At 40.3% G+C, this 16,242-nt stretch overlaps 1 protein-coding gene across 1 annotated transcript in view; it reads right to left on the reverse strand.

The window, feature by feature from the left end:
- Nucleotides 1–10,209: 10,209 nt before the first annotated feature.
- The window catches only part of LOC134342938 (coiled-coil domain-containing protein 178), a 361,847-nt gene continuing 355,814 nt past the window's right edge, over nucleotides 10,210–16,242 (reverse strand). The window contains exon 20 of the mRNA XM_063041651.1: nucleotides 10,210–10,845. Within this exon, the coding sequence (XP_062897721.1) occupies nucleotides 10,693–10,845 (153 nt within the window). The 3' untranslated portion in view covers nucleotides 10,210–10,692. The remainder of the gene's footprint in view (nucleotides 10,846–16,242) is intronic.

Raw genomic sequence — 16,242 nt, forward strand, 5'->3', positions numbered from 1 at the left:
TTTTTTCCTGAAAGAAATCTCCGTAGCTGCTCTCTTAACTCAAAAACCCTGGCCAGGGCTCTCCCCCTTGACAGCCACCTGACTTCAATGTGTAAGAGAAGGCGTTTGTGCTCTGCATCCATTTCCTCGCAAAGCTGCTCAAACAAACGTGAGTTAAGGGCTTTTGCTTTGATGTGATTGATAACTTCAACAACATCACTCAATACACTGTTAAAATCAGGTGACATTTTTCAGCCAGCCAGCATTTCCACACAGCTTATAGACTGGCAACCAGGAGCAACCTCTTTGACTTGGGTAGTGAAACCAGACAGCCGTCCATTCAGGACAAGGAACTGGGAACTAGAAGCCTGGGCTTGGACTTGGGCTTGGACCCTGAAACTAGGTGAGGACATGATGTGGCTACAGGACTGGACATGGCTTGGGTTCTTCATGGCTTGGGTACTTCTTGCCTTGGGTTCTTCAAGGCAAGGACATGATGAGGCTTGGGTTCTTCGAGGCAAGGACATGACGAAGCTTGGGTTCTTCAAGGTGAGGTCATGACAAGGCTTGGGTTCGGACTCTGAGTCAGAGACTGGACAAGGACCCAGAACCTGGGTCGTGACTCGGGCTTGGACTCCGGAACTAGCTGAAAACATGACGTGGTCTTGGGAGACAGGACTAGGCAAGGCTACAGGACAGAATGAGAGACTCCTGGGCAAGACGAGGGAACTCCAGCACAGGAAGAGGGAACTCCAGCACAGGACGAGGCACCTGGACAGGACGAGAACATGAATCCTTGACTTAGTACTCAGGAACAGCCGAGCCTCGGACTTGGGACAACAGAAACCTCGGAACCTTGGACTAGGGATGACAGGAACGCAGAACACGGAGTCTTGGTCTTGGGGAGGACAGGAAAACAGAGCCTTGGTCTACAGCATGGGAACACGGAGCCTTGGACTTGAGAGACAGGAACACAGGGACATGGAACACAGAGCAGGGCCCCTCCTTGGGAACAGGACTTAGGGCCGGGACTTGTACACAGAACACAGAGCCAGGATCTATCCTTGTGAACAGGACTTGGGGCCGGGGCTCTACACAGAACACTGAACACGACGAGATGGTTCCCAACACTAGGTAGCGGCAAACGGCCGGACCTACCTAGCGAAGGCGTGGACACAGAAACAGTTCCAACTCAATGATAGACAGTTCCTTATCTTGACACAGCAAGGCTCCAGTCTAGCTCCAGTGGTAGAACTTGACAAGGTTGCGGGCAAGGCTCCAGAAGGAAGGGGAAGGGAAGGGAACAGTCCAGCCTCAGGGTAACGGCAAAGACGGCCTGGCTTACTCAACAGAGGCAAGGACAGGAAGGGACAGATCCAACCGCAGGGTAACGGCAAAGACGGCCTGACTTACTCCACAGAGGCGAGGACAGGATACTGATAAGACGAACCAGCATCAGCACACGAACCTAGGGCCACTTATATTCCCAGTCCCAATACGAGCATCAGGTGCCTATGATTAAGCCCAACTGAAACAAGGGACAGCCAGAAGATCCAGAGTCTGGAGTCCACGGACTGGACTTTGAACCGGAACACGGACTTCACGGACTGGACCATGACAAATAGTCATAGTCATAGTCATACTTTATTGATCCTGGGGGAAATTGGTTTTCGTTACAGTTGCACCATAAGTAATTAAATAGTAATAAAACCATAAATAATTAAATAGTAAAATGTAAATTATGTCAGGAAATAAATCCAGGACCAGCCTATTGGCTCAGGGTGTCTGACCCTCCAAGGGAGGAGCTGTAAAGTTTGATGGCACAGGCAGGATTGACTTCCTATGACGCTCCGTGTTGCATCTCGGTGGAATGAGTCTCTGGCTGAATGTACTCCTGTGCCCACCCAGTACATTATGTAGTAGATGGGAGACATTGTCCTCCATCCCCACAATGTTGTGGGTAGTCTGGAGGGTTGTCAGAGGTTACAGAGGGACATTGATAGGATGTGAAGTGCCTGATGGAGCTTAACCCAGATAAGTGTGAAGTGGTTCATTTTGGTAGGATAAATTTGAAGACAGAATATAATATTAATGGTAAGACTCTTGGCAGTGTGGAGGATCAGTGAGGTCTTGGGCTCTGTGTCCATAGGACACCCAAAGCTGCTGCGCATGTTGACAGCGTTGTTAAGAAGGCGTATGGTGTGATGGCCTTCATCGACCATGGAATTGAGTTCAAGAGTCATAAGGTAATTTTAAAGCTATAAAAGACCTTAGTTATACCCCACTTGGAGTACTGTGTTCAGTTCTGGTCACCTCACTACAGCAAGGATGTGGATACTATAGAAAGAGTACAGAGGAGACTTACAAGGATGTTGCCTGGATTGGAGAGCATACCTTATGGGAATGGTTGAGTGAATTTGGCCTTGGAGCGATGGAGACTGAGAGGTGATCTGATAGAGGTGTATAAGATGATGAGAGGCATTGATTGTGTGTATAGCCAGAGGCTTTTTTCACAGGTCTGAAATGGCTAACATGAGGGGGCATAGTTTTTAGGTGCTTGGAAGTACGTACAAGGGGGATGTGAGAAGTAAGTTTTTCACACAGAGAGTGGTGGGTGCGTGGAATGCACTGCCAGTGACGGTGTTAGAGGCTGATACAACAGGGTCTTTTAAGAGACCCTTAGGTAGGTACATGGAGCTTAGAAAAATCGAGGCTTATGCGGTAGGAAAATTCTAGGCAGTTTCTAGAGTTAGTTACATGGTTGACACATTACTCAATAGAGACAAGGACAGGAAGGGACATTGTGGGCTGAAGGGCCTGTAATGTGCTGTCGATGTCTATGTTCTAATTTATTTCAGTTACAACTCCATGAGATCCACAACATATCTACCAATGTCTAATTGTCCTACAAGATCGTCTACATTATTCTGCATACAGTGTGCATTCAGCTTTAACATCTTCACTCCTGAATTCATCACCCTTTTTGATTTTGACCCACTATTACACTTTAATATCCTATTGACTGACTGTAAACTTTGCCTTATCAGTTGTAGTATGCCGCACTACATACTGCATCAGGTTCTATACCAATTGCTCAATTGTTCGCCCTATCACTCTGGTTTCCATCCCCCTGCGAAATTTATTTACTTGTTAGGCATTGCTTGTTAGGGAAAATATTACAGCAGTGCTCAGGCAGGACAGATTAGAGGGCTTGTCTACCGAGTCCTTATGGGTGGAGCTGAGAAACAGGAAAAGTATGGCCACATTAGTGGGATTGTATTACAGACCACCCAATAGTCAAAGAGAATTGGAAGTGCAAATCTGCAGAGAGATAGCAGGCAACTGCAGGAAACATAAAGTTGTGGTGGTAAGGGATTTTAATTTTCCATATATTGATTGGGTCTCCCATACTGTTAGGGGTCTAGATGGTTTAGAGTTTGTAAAATGTGTTCAGGAAAGTTTTCTAAATCAATATATAGAGGAACCGACTAGAGGGGATGCAATATTGGATCTCCTGTTAGGAAACGAGTTAGGACAAGTGACAGAAGTCTGTGTAGGGGAGTTTTGGTTCCAGTGATCATAACACCATTAGTTTCAACTTGATCATGGACAAGGATAGATCTGGTCCTAGGGTTGAGGTTCTTAACTGGAAGAAGGCCAAATTTGAAGAAATGAGAAAGTATCTAAAAAGCATGGATTGGGACAGGTTGTTCTCTGGCATGGATGTGATCGGTAGGTGGGAAGCCTTCAGAGCAGAAATTTTGAGAGTGCAGAATTTGTATGTTCCTGTCAGGATTAAAGGCAAGGTGAATAGGAATAAGGAACCTTAGTTCTCAAGGGATATTGCAACTCTGATAAAGAAGAAGAGGGAGTTGTATGATGTATATAGGAAGCAGGGAGTAAATAAGGTGCTTGAGGAGTATAAGAAGTGCAAGAAAATACTTAAGAAAGAAATCAGGAGACAAAATCAGGCTAAAAGAAGACATGAGGTTGCCTTGGCAGTCAAAGTGAAGGATAATCCAAAGAGCTTTTACAGGTATATTAAGAGCAAAAGGATTGTAAGGGATAAAATTGGTCCTCTTGAAGATCAGAGTGGTCGGCTATGTGCGGAACCAAAGGAAATGGAGGAGATCTTAAATAGGTTTTTTGCGTCTGTATTTACTAAGCAAACTGGCATGACGTCTATGGAATTAAGGGAAACAAGTAGTGAGATCATGGAAACTGTACAGATCGAAAAGGAGGAGGTCCTTGCTGTCTTGAGGAAAATTAAAGTGGATAAATCCCTGGGACCTGACAGGGTGTTCCCTTGGACCTTGAAGGAGACTAGTGTTGAAATTGCAGGGACCGTGAGGTGCCGGAGGATTGGAGAGTGGCTCATGTTGTTCCGTTGTTTAAAAAATGATCGAAAAGTAATCCGGGAAATTATAGGCCAGTAAGTTTAACGTCGGTAGTAGGTAAGTTATTGGAGGGAGTACTAAGAGACAGAATCTACAAGCATTTGGATAGACAGGGACTTATTAGGGAGAGTCAATATGGCTTTGTGTGTGGTAGGTCATGTTTGACCAGTCTATTGGAGTTTTTTGAGGAGGTTACCAGGAAAGTGGATGAAGGGAAGGTAGTGGATATTGTCTACATGGACTTCAGTAAGGCCTTTGACAAGGTCCCGCATGGGAGGTTAGTTAGACAAATTCAGTCACTAGGTATACATGGAGAGGTGGTAAATTGGATTAGACATTGGCTCAATGGAAGAAGCCAAAGAGTGGTAGTACAGAATTGCTTCTCCGAGTGAAGGCCTGTGACTAGTGGTGTGCCACAAGGATCAGTGCTGGGTCCATTGTTATTTGTCATCTATATCAATGATCTGGATGATAATGTGGTAAATTGGATCAGCAAATTTGCTGATGATACAAAGATTGGAGGTGTAGTAGACAGTGAGGAAGGTTTTCAGAGCCTGCAGAGGGACTTGGACCAGCTGTAAAAATGGGCTGAAAAATGGCAGATGGAGTTTAATAAAGACAAGTGTGAGATACTGCATGTTGGAAGGACAAACCAAGGTAGAACATACAGGGTTAATGGTAAGGCACTGAGGAGTGCAGTGGAACAGAGGGATCTGGGAATACAGATACAAAATTCCCTAAAAGTGGCATCACAGGTAGATAGGGTCGTAAAGAGAGCTTTTGGTACATTGGCCTTTATTAATCGAAGTATTGAGTATAAGAGCTGGAATGTTATGATGAGGTTGTATAAGGCATTGGTGAGGCCGAATCTGGAGTATTGTGTTCAGTTTTGGTCACCAAATTACAGGAAGGATATAAATAAGGTTGAAAGAGTGCAGAGAAGGTTTACAAGGATGTTGCCGGGACTTGAGAAACTCAGTTACAGAGAAAGGTTGAATAGGTTAGGACTTTATTCCCTGGAGCGTAGAAGAATGAGGGGAGATTTGATAGAGGTATATAAAATTATGATGGGTATAGATGGAGTGAATGCAAGCAGGCTTTTTCCACTGAGGCAAGGAGAGAAAAAAACCAGAGGACATGGGTTAAGGGTGAGGGGGGAAAAGTTTAAGGGAAACATTAGGGGGGGCTTCTTCACACAGAGAGTGATGGGAGTATGGAATGAGCTGCCAGACGAGGTGGTAAATGTGGGTTCTTTTTTAACATTTAAGAATAAATTAGACAGATACATGGATGGGAAGTGTATGGAGGGATATGGTCCATGTGCAGGTCAGTGGGACTCGGCAGAAAATGGTTCGGCACAGCCAAGAAGGGCCAAAAGGCCTGTTTCTGTGCTGTAGTTTCTATGGTTTCATTTAAACTCACCCCAATTGCTCTAGCAACCCTGCGTGCAAGGATATTGATGCTCTTCAGGTTCACGTGTAACCCAAACTTTTTATACAGGTCATATCTTCCCCAGAAGTAATGCCAAAGTTCCAGAAATCTGAAATCCCACCATCTGCACCACTTCCTCAGCCACGCATTCATCTGTCAAATTACTGTATTCTTACCTTCGCTGGAGTGCAGCACAGACAGCAATCTAGAGATTACTACCCTGGAGTCCCTGTTTTTCAGCTTTCTACGTAGCTCCCTATATTCTCCCTTCACAGGACCTCCTAATTTTTGCTACCTATGTCTGTGGTGCCAACATGTACCAAAACTTCTGATTGCTCACCATCCCCTTTTAGGATGTTGTGGATCTGATCCGAGACAGCACAGACCCTGAGACATGGGAGGCAACATACCATCAACGTATCTCTTTCACATCCACGGAATATCATGCCCACCCCTCTAACTGAGAATCTCCTGTGAATATTGCACTCCTTATCTACCCCTTCCCTTCCGAGCCACAGTGCCAAAGATCCGGTCGCTGAGGCTCCCCCGGTAGGCCATCCCCTTGAACAGTATCCAAAGTGGTATATAACCACAGGGGTACTCTGCACTGGCTGCTCATTTTCTTTCCCTCTCCTGATAGTCAGCCAGGCAATTGCCTCCTGAAACTTGGGGGGTGACAACCACCTTGTAGCTCCTATCACTTTCTCAGTTTCCTGTGTGAGCCGAAGATCATTGATCAGCAGCTCCAGTTTCTCAGCACATTCTCTGAGGAGCTGCAGCTTGGTGCACCTTCTGCAGGTTTGGTTATCCGGGAGGCTGGATGTCTCCCGGAATTCCCACATCTCACACAAAGAACACAACACAGCCCCTGGATCCTTTCTCACTGCACTAACAGACAAAGAATGAAGAAGAAACTTATCTTGTCCAAGCCTGTTGAGCCAAAGCCTCACCACTCTAACACTGATCCATGCATACAATGGCTGTTCTGCTTGTCTCTACCTTATTTGCCCTTACTAATAAATCACAATTCAATGGACCGCAGGAAAAAGGCTGAAAGCCAACAAATGTTCCTTTTAAAATCTAACTCACAGACCAGTGGGTCACCTCCTCTCTCACTCCCAATTCAATTGGGCCTCTGGATAAAGCCAAAAGCCCGCAAACGCTCATTTTAAATCTCTCTCCCCACCAACCACCATCCTTGTGTTCATCTTGTATCATGGATAGGATTGAATGCAACATGCCCATTTATCTGAATAACATCTGATATTTGGTGTATAATAATCCAATCCTCAGCTACCCCAATGGATTTCTTGACGTGGTGAATGAGATAAGAAGGTGAAATTACCATATTCTGAATTGTGTAGAGGTGGAAGATCATCTGTTCATAAGTCCTTTTATTTTAGGTTTTGTTTTCAGAAGAGAAAGTGAAAGAATGTACCATTTTCAAGAAATACCAGTTTGACTCCTCCATAGCTTTTAATATTTCCAGCTAGGTTTTCTGCTAGACTTTTCTCAATCCGAAATCATCATACAGCTAATGTGTCAAAGATTCAAGAAAAACTACAATGCAGACAGCAGTTTTTTCCACATCCCCCCCGCCCCCATTCAAACAACAACAGTATGTTCAGGAGACTTCAATGAAATGGCTAAATTCTTGACAGGTACAGGCTACGCCATCCCTGCGAAAAGGTAATCATAAATATTACGATGTGAACAGGGACCAGGTGGATCTTCTGTTGCAATAGTTTGACACATTAGGTAACTTGAACAGCTAAAATGAGAAGAGGACTGAGCAATGAGTTAAGGATGCTTGCGCACCATGAGGGGAGAATTATTTCTAGGTCACAAGTGATCAAAGGAACTGAGCTCTTTGTGGCCAAATGTATTATGCACGCAATAAAAAAAGAAGTGCCAGCTGACACTGCAAGGATTTTCAAGCTACAGTATTTCAGATAAGAATGAAGGATCAAAAACTGTCTGAAGATTTAATATTCTTGATTTCTATTTAAATAGTGATTGTTTTAAAATTGTAACCTCAATAATTTGCTAGCAATGAGTCAAGTTTAGCACCAATGATTAAGTGCAGGCCAAGTGCTTCCATCTGCGCTAATAGTGCACTTTCATCCACAGCCACTTTAATTGCTGGTTTTGCAGCAACAACAAGACCACCTGTTGCAGGCAGGATGCCATTCAAACCATGGTACAATTTGAAAGCAATGAGGTTGAGCCTAAAAGAGATTCAGTTAAGTTAAATCTTTAAGGATGCTTCTTCTGTTTGTCCAAGGGAATGTGAATGTATTCTGATATGGTTTATCCTCTCATACTCCTGATTATCTTTAGATACCCTCTCAATAATTAATGGTGGGACAGATGGCTAAATGTAGAAAGAATTGATGTTTAGAGACATTACCACACCAGGAGGGCTGAATTAGTTCTACAATCCTGCCTGTTGACCCTCTCAAACTCCTACTGGGTTGAGCAGGAATCTGGCCCAGAAGATGTAAAGGAGGTACAGGAATTCCAGTGAGAGGTGTCACAGTATTTTCTTTATGTGGTTGTTGCCAAATCCCTCAGTTAAGCTTGGGATTCAATTTCTTGGTTTCTTTTTAGCTGTACAATGCATTTAATTTTGTATTTCATTCATACAGACTCCTTCAAAAATCATTCATTCTAGAAATTGGTTATTCTTAAATTTGTCTACTTATAACTTTAATTCTTATTTCAATCACCTAACCTTGATTTTGTAACAGTCTACTCAGATCAATATAATTCATGACTGACTGTGATTAACTATCAATTTTGTTCACTCATGCATCAATCGATCTATAAATATTGGCCAAATATATTTCATTTTCCAAATTTCTCCTTTAAACTTTCACCACTACTCCTAATGATATTTGCAGAGGATCCAAGACAAATAGATAATCTATTGAAATGGACATAATCTTCAAATGTAAATAAGAAAGCTTTGTAAAGACCATTTAAATATAAGTGGGATATCAATATAAATGGTAACAAAGCATTTCAGTCATTGTTTTTGTAATTAAGTTTTGATCAAATCACAGATCCCAACCTCCTTTCTCCACAAGGATTATATCACAGACTCTGACAATTTTTTTTTTGTAAGAATGAAATCAGTTCATGTTCATACATTACTGTGGAAATAAAGCTTATTTTATACTAAAGATTGTGTAAGATAACATGCAAGAATACTCAGAAGGTTCACTGCTTGAGCGATTAGTGCTTCTTGATACTGACATAAAATGGCAGCTGAAGATTCTACACTGGCAACGAAACATCATCAGTGATAAAAAAAAACAGGCTAAGCAAAATGCACCAATGTAGGTTTATCAACTATTATCTCACTGTAGTTTAGTGATAACTTATGTGATAATAGTGGCTTTAGAAGTCTTTCATTGTAGTAAAGTACTTTGGTAAAACATGATATACACTGAATGCTAATTCTTCATTTTTGTACTGATAGATATTTTTATACTGCTTCATAATAAATTGAAATCAAGAATATAGTACATTGAAACATTTTGGATATATAATCAACTAGCATGCAACTTAATTTTCTCTGGAACCGTACCAGTTAATGGAACAATTGTCAAAAGGTCTGAGACACAACATATTGATTTATCTTTTATCTTTTTAGCTGTAGACTGACTTTCAGTGTACTTCCAGCAGGTTTTTATATTATTTCAGAATTGCACCTTTCTCTCTTTCTTCCATTTACAGAAGTCAATACACTTGAGTAAAATTTCCTTGCAATGCCCAAAACACTGTTATTAACCTGCCAAAGAGTTAACTGTTGCATTAAAGTAAATTGATGATAAATATTATATGAACACATCAACAAGTACATAAACTAATAAAATTCATCTCTAATAATACATACAAACATACAAAATGCTGGAGGAACTCAGCAGGTCAGGCAGATTTTATAGAAATGAATAAACTGTCAATGTTTCAGGCTGAGACCCTTAGTCAGGACTGGAATAAAATTAATCTTTATTGTGTTCAATGTATTACTTACTTGTATCATAAATGTACTGCTTGTTTTCATACAATAGAATATGCTCTGTTCAGAGTGTTCTTCAGACTATCGATTTTACTGCTACTGAAAAACTTACCAGATTCTGATTAGTAAGTATTACCCTATGCTGGCAGGTAAAATGAGGTGGACCCTGGTGAAAATGTTCTCATAGGGTCAGTGATCACTATACGATGTGCACTAAACATTTTTTCTTTTTGCATAATATTTACCTCGAGATTGCTTCAGGCTAATGTCTCAATAATTTCTACTCCTTTCGCAGGTCTTTAACACAAAGGACTTGACTAATGATCCATAGACAAAATGAAGCATTTGAATTTATTCATTAATCATTCATCTCCAGCTCATTGAAAACTTTAAACTTCCACAAAATTAAGATAAAATACGAAGCATGGTAATATGCAGGCTGCTTTTGCTACTCAAAACTATTGACAAGCGTTAACAAATAGCCACCAGGTAGAATGTGTAACACCATTATACATCTATACAGATTGTTACTACATGTATAAAGTTTCAGTGATGAACTGTAAAGTTATTAGTTAGGCCTGAGCAATAGACAGAAATCTGGAGAAGCGTACAGTCACTGTCAACATCGCCAGTAATTATTCTCTTTTCCAATTAATCATGACATAGATTAATTATCAGATGAGGCAAAGCCAATTGCAATCAGTCACCCAAAGCTGAAATTAGATCATTCCTGACAGCAGCATGAAAGTCACCTGTTTCATTGTTATGGATTTGCTGTAAGTAAAAGAAGACAAAGCATGATGGGAGGTGACTGAGCTGCAGTCCATACAAGTGTGAAATGGCAAACAGGTGAATGTCCAATTACACCGTTACTTGAACTGCATGACTTTTCTTGTCTTTGATTATACCACCTTGGTTACACTGTTTGTTTTCAATATCTTCCTTTGTCTCACAAGCATCTGCCAAAGAGTGTAGGAAAGTAGACATATGCTGAATGGATTTTGACATCTCCCCCTGTTAATAATAAACAAACAAATATTGTCACTGATTATTGATCAATTGAGAAATTAACATTACAGTTACATCAAATGTGTTAGAGCATTCAATGTATATGCCAATTTATTTCTTCAGATTTTACACAATATTAATTTACATGGAGATACTAACCATATCTGAGAAACAAAAGTCAGAATTGATCTTGTACTTTAACAAACTGGTGCATTATCTAAGTGACTCGGCTGAACCAAATCCAGTCAGGTATAAGATCTGAGAACTAATTTCCTCAGAATTTCCATTTGTTCAGAAGGTCTGTGACTTCCATGCAACTCTGAAACTTGCAGCCATTTAAGGGTTACAAATGGAAACATAAACAATCAAAAATCACATTCTAGTTGTCAAAGTACATTGTGGTAAAGATATAGCAGAAAAGACTTGAGCTCATATTTTGAAGAGTAACTACATGAACAACTTTAGTTATTTTACATGATGTAAAGGCATAGGTTTTGATTGCCGCAGATGAGAAATTATGCAATATTAAATTGTAAATGCATATTTTTTCATTAAGAATCATCATGAGACCCACAGCCAGAACAAAGAGAGTTATTATACTAGTTTTGCATATTTTCCGGCTCAATCTGCATTATTGTCTTAAAGGGTATGTGAGATAATTTGTTTGCAATTTAGTAAAATATTAATAACTTGTATTTATATATCACCATTAATGTATCAAAGCTCTACATTTTGTATCTACTTTTGAGTTGCATTGCTTTTCAATTAATACTTTGTTTTATGCAAAAGGCAACCTTTACAAATTTTACTAACATATCGTATCTCAGATTTCATATTTATAGAAAATTATCTAATTAATCTACATACCTACTATCTATTCTTGTGCTAAATGAGAACTTGTGTGCTTTCAAAGAATATACAACATTTGGAAGCTTCAGTAATCCATCACACACACTATAAATCATCACAGCAAAATTCTATTAGAAGTAATGATTTTTATTTCCTCAACTTATTTTAAACCAGAAAAGTTCTTAATAATAATTGGTGATTCTTGGGGGTAGTATAATTGATGCACATGTTACAGTAGGGTTCTCCATTTAATCCTAGTGTCTGTTGGTGGAAATATCACTTAAGGCAAGAAGTCAACATGTTTGAGAATGTTTGTAATGCATAGATGAAAAAGAAGGGCAAAATGGTGGTTTAGAAGGTAGGCTTCCATGATCAATGGACCAGCAACTGATCATGATGTTGGGTGTTGTCTATATGGAATTTGCATGTTCTCACTGTGACTGTACGGTTTCTGCTGGATCCTCCAGGACATTCCTACATCCCAAAGTAGGCTATTAAACTACAGTAAATTTGCCACTGCAACTTCAGAGCAGGATTATGACTGCATTGCTTGTGCCTATCAAGATAAATGAAGATTTTTTATATGCCTAACTCCTTCAGGAATGCAGTTGAAGATGTTTCAATATTCAGTTGTTGATGACAGGAAATAAACATTTTCTATTCAAAGCATTCATATTGTGCACAGCTTTGTGAGGATTGTCACGTTTTTCAGAGTGCTATTTTTTGGTTGGCAGCTGAATCTTCCAGGGAACTGCACACCGTCGTGTTTTTCCTGATGAGGCTGTAGGCCACTTGGGGTTGGTGAATCAACAGCTGTATCTTGCAAATCAGAGGAGAATTTAGGATGAAGGGCAAATGGAATGGGAGGAGGGTGATAGAGCAAGTATGTCCACTCATCTTCAATAGTCTCAATCCCATCATTGACCAGAGATGCTCTAATTATTGTTATAATAATGGGAACCACTCTGTCCTCTAATGGTGACTTGTGCTGAATGTAAAATGATACATATCCTGCATAGACTTGTTGCTGCTTGTGTTATATGTGATGCACAGTATGTTGCAAGATGAAGGCAGTTGTGTAATTGAGTGCCATACAATGACTTTGGTGATGTGCCTGCCGCAGTTAAATAGCTGGCAGATTGTCTATGATGTACCTCCGTAAGGTTTGGAGAACCATGAATGTGTGATGATTGTTAGCAGGTGGATGACTGGGCTAGAGTGCATTGAGCATGGCCAGGTTGTAGTGGTGTGGGAGGTAGGATACACCAGCCAAGTATGTCTTCCATAGAGACAGCCACAAAACAAAGAAAACCATAGAACCTATTCAAAGGATAACATCAAACCACTTCCCCACACAAAAAAGCAAATCACACAAATGGCAACAAAAAAATGAAAAACGCAGAATATAAAACAAAATTGAAATAATCCATATTTAGTTCAGCTCAGTTCACTATCTGCAGGCCACACCAATCAAAACTGGCGAAAGTAGCAACAAAAAAGGAGTGACCAGAGACCAGATTCATTTTGTAATGTGAACTGCAGAGTCTAATCCACAAACTGCGTTGATTAAATCTTTCCTAAAACCTGGAACTCCAGCACCATCCTCCGACAGCATTGAGGGAGAGAGGGACCATTTGAACACAGGCAGCTTCCTCTGGGAGAAGTGAGTGAGAAGAAGAGAGACTATCACACACAGGCTCCTCCTTCCGACAGTTTATCTTCCGCACTTGCCTCGGTGATTTCAATCTTCCTCGCTGCTTTAATTGGTGAGATCTACAAGGAATGGAGTCAAACATGGGCTCTTCAAGCTCGCTGGAAGCTTCATGGAGCCCTCTTGGAGCCAGCAAAGCAGCAGATTGCTCAATTAGCCTGAAAACACATCACTAAAATGTAGATCACAGGCTCCAACAGTAGCACATCAACATTTGAAAGAAAAAGATTTAAGAGAAGTGGAAGAGGTAGTTCCGTGAACCATCTGGAGGATGTTGCCCTTGGTCGCATCGTTTGCTGGCCCCTTTAAGAAGTGCAAGATGACAGGCAGCTTGAACTGTTGCTAACCACCAACAAAAATGGCCCCATAGTAATGTTTTAAAGTAGTCTACACGATTGATAGCATTGCTAGGATCTTGAAAATGCCATCATGAATAGAAGCACAAATTTCAGACAAAAACTATGGTCGAATGGACATAGGGTAACCATGCAAATTGCTCCCAAAGCACTTTCCCCTGAATTATTCAAATGTATCCTTTTAGTATTTATTTAATAATGTTAAGATGGGGATCTTACACTGCTATCCTTTACAATCACAGATTAAATAAAGATTTAAATACAAAATCTGAACAGAAATAGTGAAAAATAACTCAAAGCTAATGAAGAGTTTTGTTTTTTTTATTGACATTAATCCCATCATTTTATTTAAATATTCTTTATCCAGACATGCAAGCCTTGATCATTTCTGCCTCTTCACTTAGAGTCCTTGTAGTTAAAGTGGTTCACATTCTGGAGGAGCAAATTTGTTTGAACTAATGCAATTTTTATGATTATCACACTCATACATTTTTCAATAAGGCAGCAAGTTAAAAATTACGTGGGCAGTGAAAACGGTGGGAAACTATAACATGCAATGCATAAGTGGGCATCCAATCCATTCACTGTGCCCATCCAAAGGTAGTTCAGCAAATCTTGTGAGATGCATCTGTGCACTCCAGAACTTTCTTATGAATTTAAAAGTAGTTTCATGCAATAAAAACTCAGCACAAATTAGACAAGGTAGTCAGTAAGATTTATGATGTCCATTAACACCGTTAGACTTACATAAGGGATTATTGTATCTATTTAAGTGTCAGTGTATTATATCACAAAGATGGTTTCAATGTTCTTGTAGGTCTGTTGAAATTAATAACTTAATTCAATGGCACTGGTCACATAATTTTTGTGCATTCATTAAGTAAAATCCCTTCTTCATGTTAATTGGTGCCCAAATAGGTATATGAACCTCACATACATAGGTCATATCCTGAGAAGCTAAAATATTACAGTAGACTGTTCCCCCGCCACCCCCGCAGAATCTGTTGAACAGTATGTTAATAAGGCAATGGTTAAAAAAAAAGTAGATATCCTTACAGCTCCAGTGCAGCCATATTGTGCAAGACTATCTCCAGAACATAACAGAAAAGATCAAGTTATCTATGTGACAGAGTTTTAGGTCAAGGGCAACTTTAATTCCCACCAGAAGTATAGACATGCTGTATCCAGATAACAAACAGCTCTGGTTTTACAGAATTCTGTAAGTCCTTTTTGTCCTTAAGTCAGAAAATATATAAAAATCGCTCGATACAGTAACTATACTTCCACAATATTGTAATGAATGTCATCAGGACACATAAGACTGACAAGAAAGAACAATTTCTCAAAGTGGACAGTGAAAGGAAACTAGCTCTGCCATTTAAAGAGACAAATGTATGTACATACATTGAAGTTTAATGGGATTTTCTTCCTACATAGAGGTGTCCATAAATTGGGTCCATGACTGTACCTTCAAAATTCCCTCTCATGTTAGCTCAACAAACATTTGAGCAAACAATAATGCTCAAACTCCTGACTGAACTGCTGAGTATTTTCAGTAGTAGTTTGTAATAGTTTGCTTTTGAAGCTGAGTCTTATCTTCTTGGAGCTGAATCCATTGTGTGTACTCTGAGATTCGCTCTATTACATTGTAGAAATCAGGTGGGTAACAGAATACTTCCCACTGCAGTTCCAAAAATATTTAAGGATCAAACACTATTCAGAACAGAACAACCCATATCTCTCCCTCTCTTTCCCAGCTCTCTCCTTTTTGAGGATCTAATATATTGATGCAATTACAAGGAAGGCACAACAATGGCTATATTTCATTGGGAGTTTGAGGTGAATTGGAATGTAACCAAAGACACTCACAAATTTCTATAGAAGTACTGTGGAGAGCATTCTAACTGTTTACATCACTGATAGAGAGTGGCCACTGCACAGGATCAGAAAAGATGCAGAAGGTTGTAAACTCAGCCAGCTCCATCATGGGCACTAACCTCCCCAGCATCCAGGACACCTTCAAAAGGCAATGCCTCAAAAAGGGAGCATTCATCATTTGGGGCCTCCATCACCAAGGACAAACCTTCTTCTCAGTACTACCATCAAGGAGGAAATACAGGGGCCTGAAGATGGAACAGCTTCTTCCCTTCCACCATCAGAGTTCTGAATGGACAATGAACCCATGAACACTACCCTCTATTTTACCCCTCTCTTTTTGCACTACTTATTTAATTTAATTTTTCTTTTCTGCTTATTTATCTATTTGTTTGTTTAATAAGGGCCCTTCTTGCACCTTCAAGCCACACTGCCAGCAACCCCCAATTTAACCTTAGCCTAATCATGGGACAATTTACAATGACCAATTAACCTACTAACTGGTATGTCTTTGGACTGTGTCATATATATTTAGGCTTTTGTCCTTTGTCTTCAAAAGTATGCATGAGTTACGTGAATGGTGAATACTGGGCTGCTTTTCCTTGTATGCTG

Source organism: Mobula hypostoma, chromosome 1, assembly GCF_963921235.1.
Source record: "Mobula hypostoma chromosome 1, sMobHyp1.1, whole genome shotgun sequence".
Lineage (NCBI taxonomy): Eukaryota > Metazoa > Chordata > Chondrichthyes > Myliobatiformes > Myliobatidae > Mobula > Mobula hypostoma.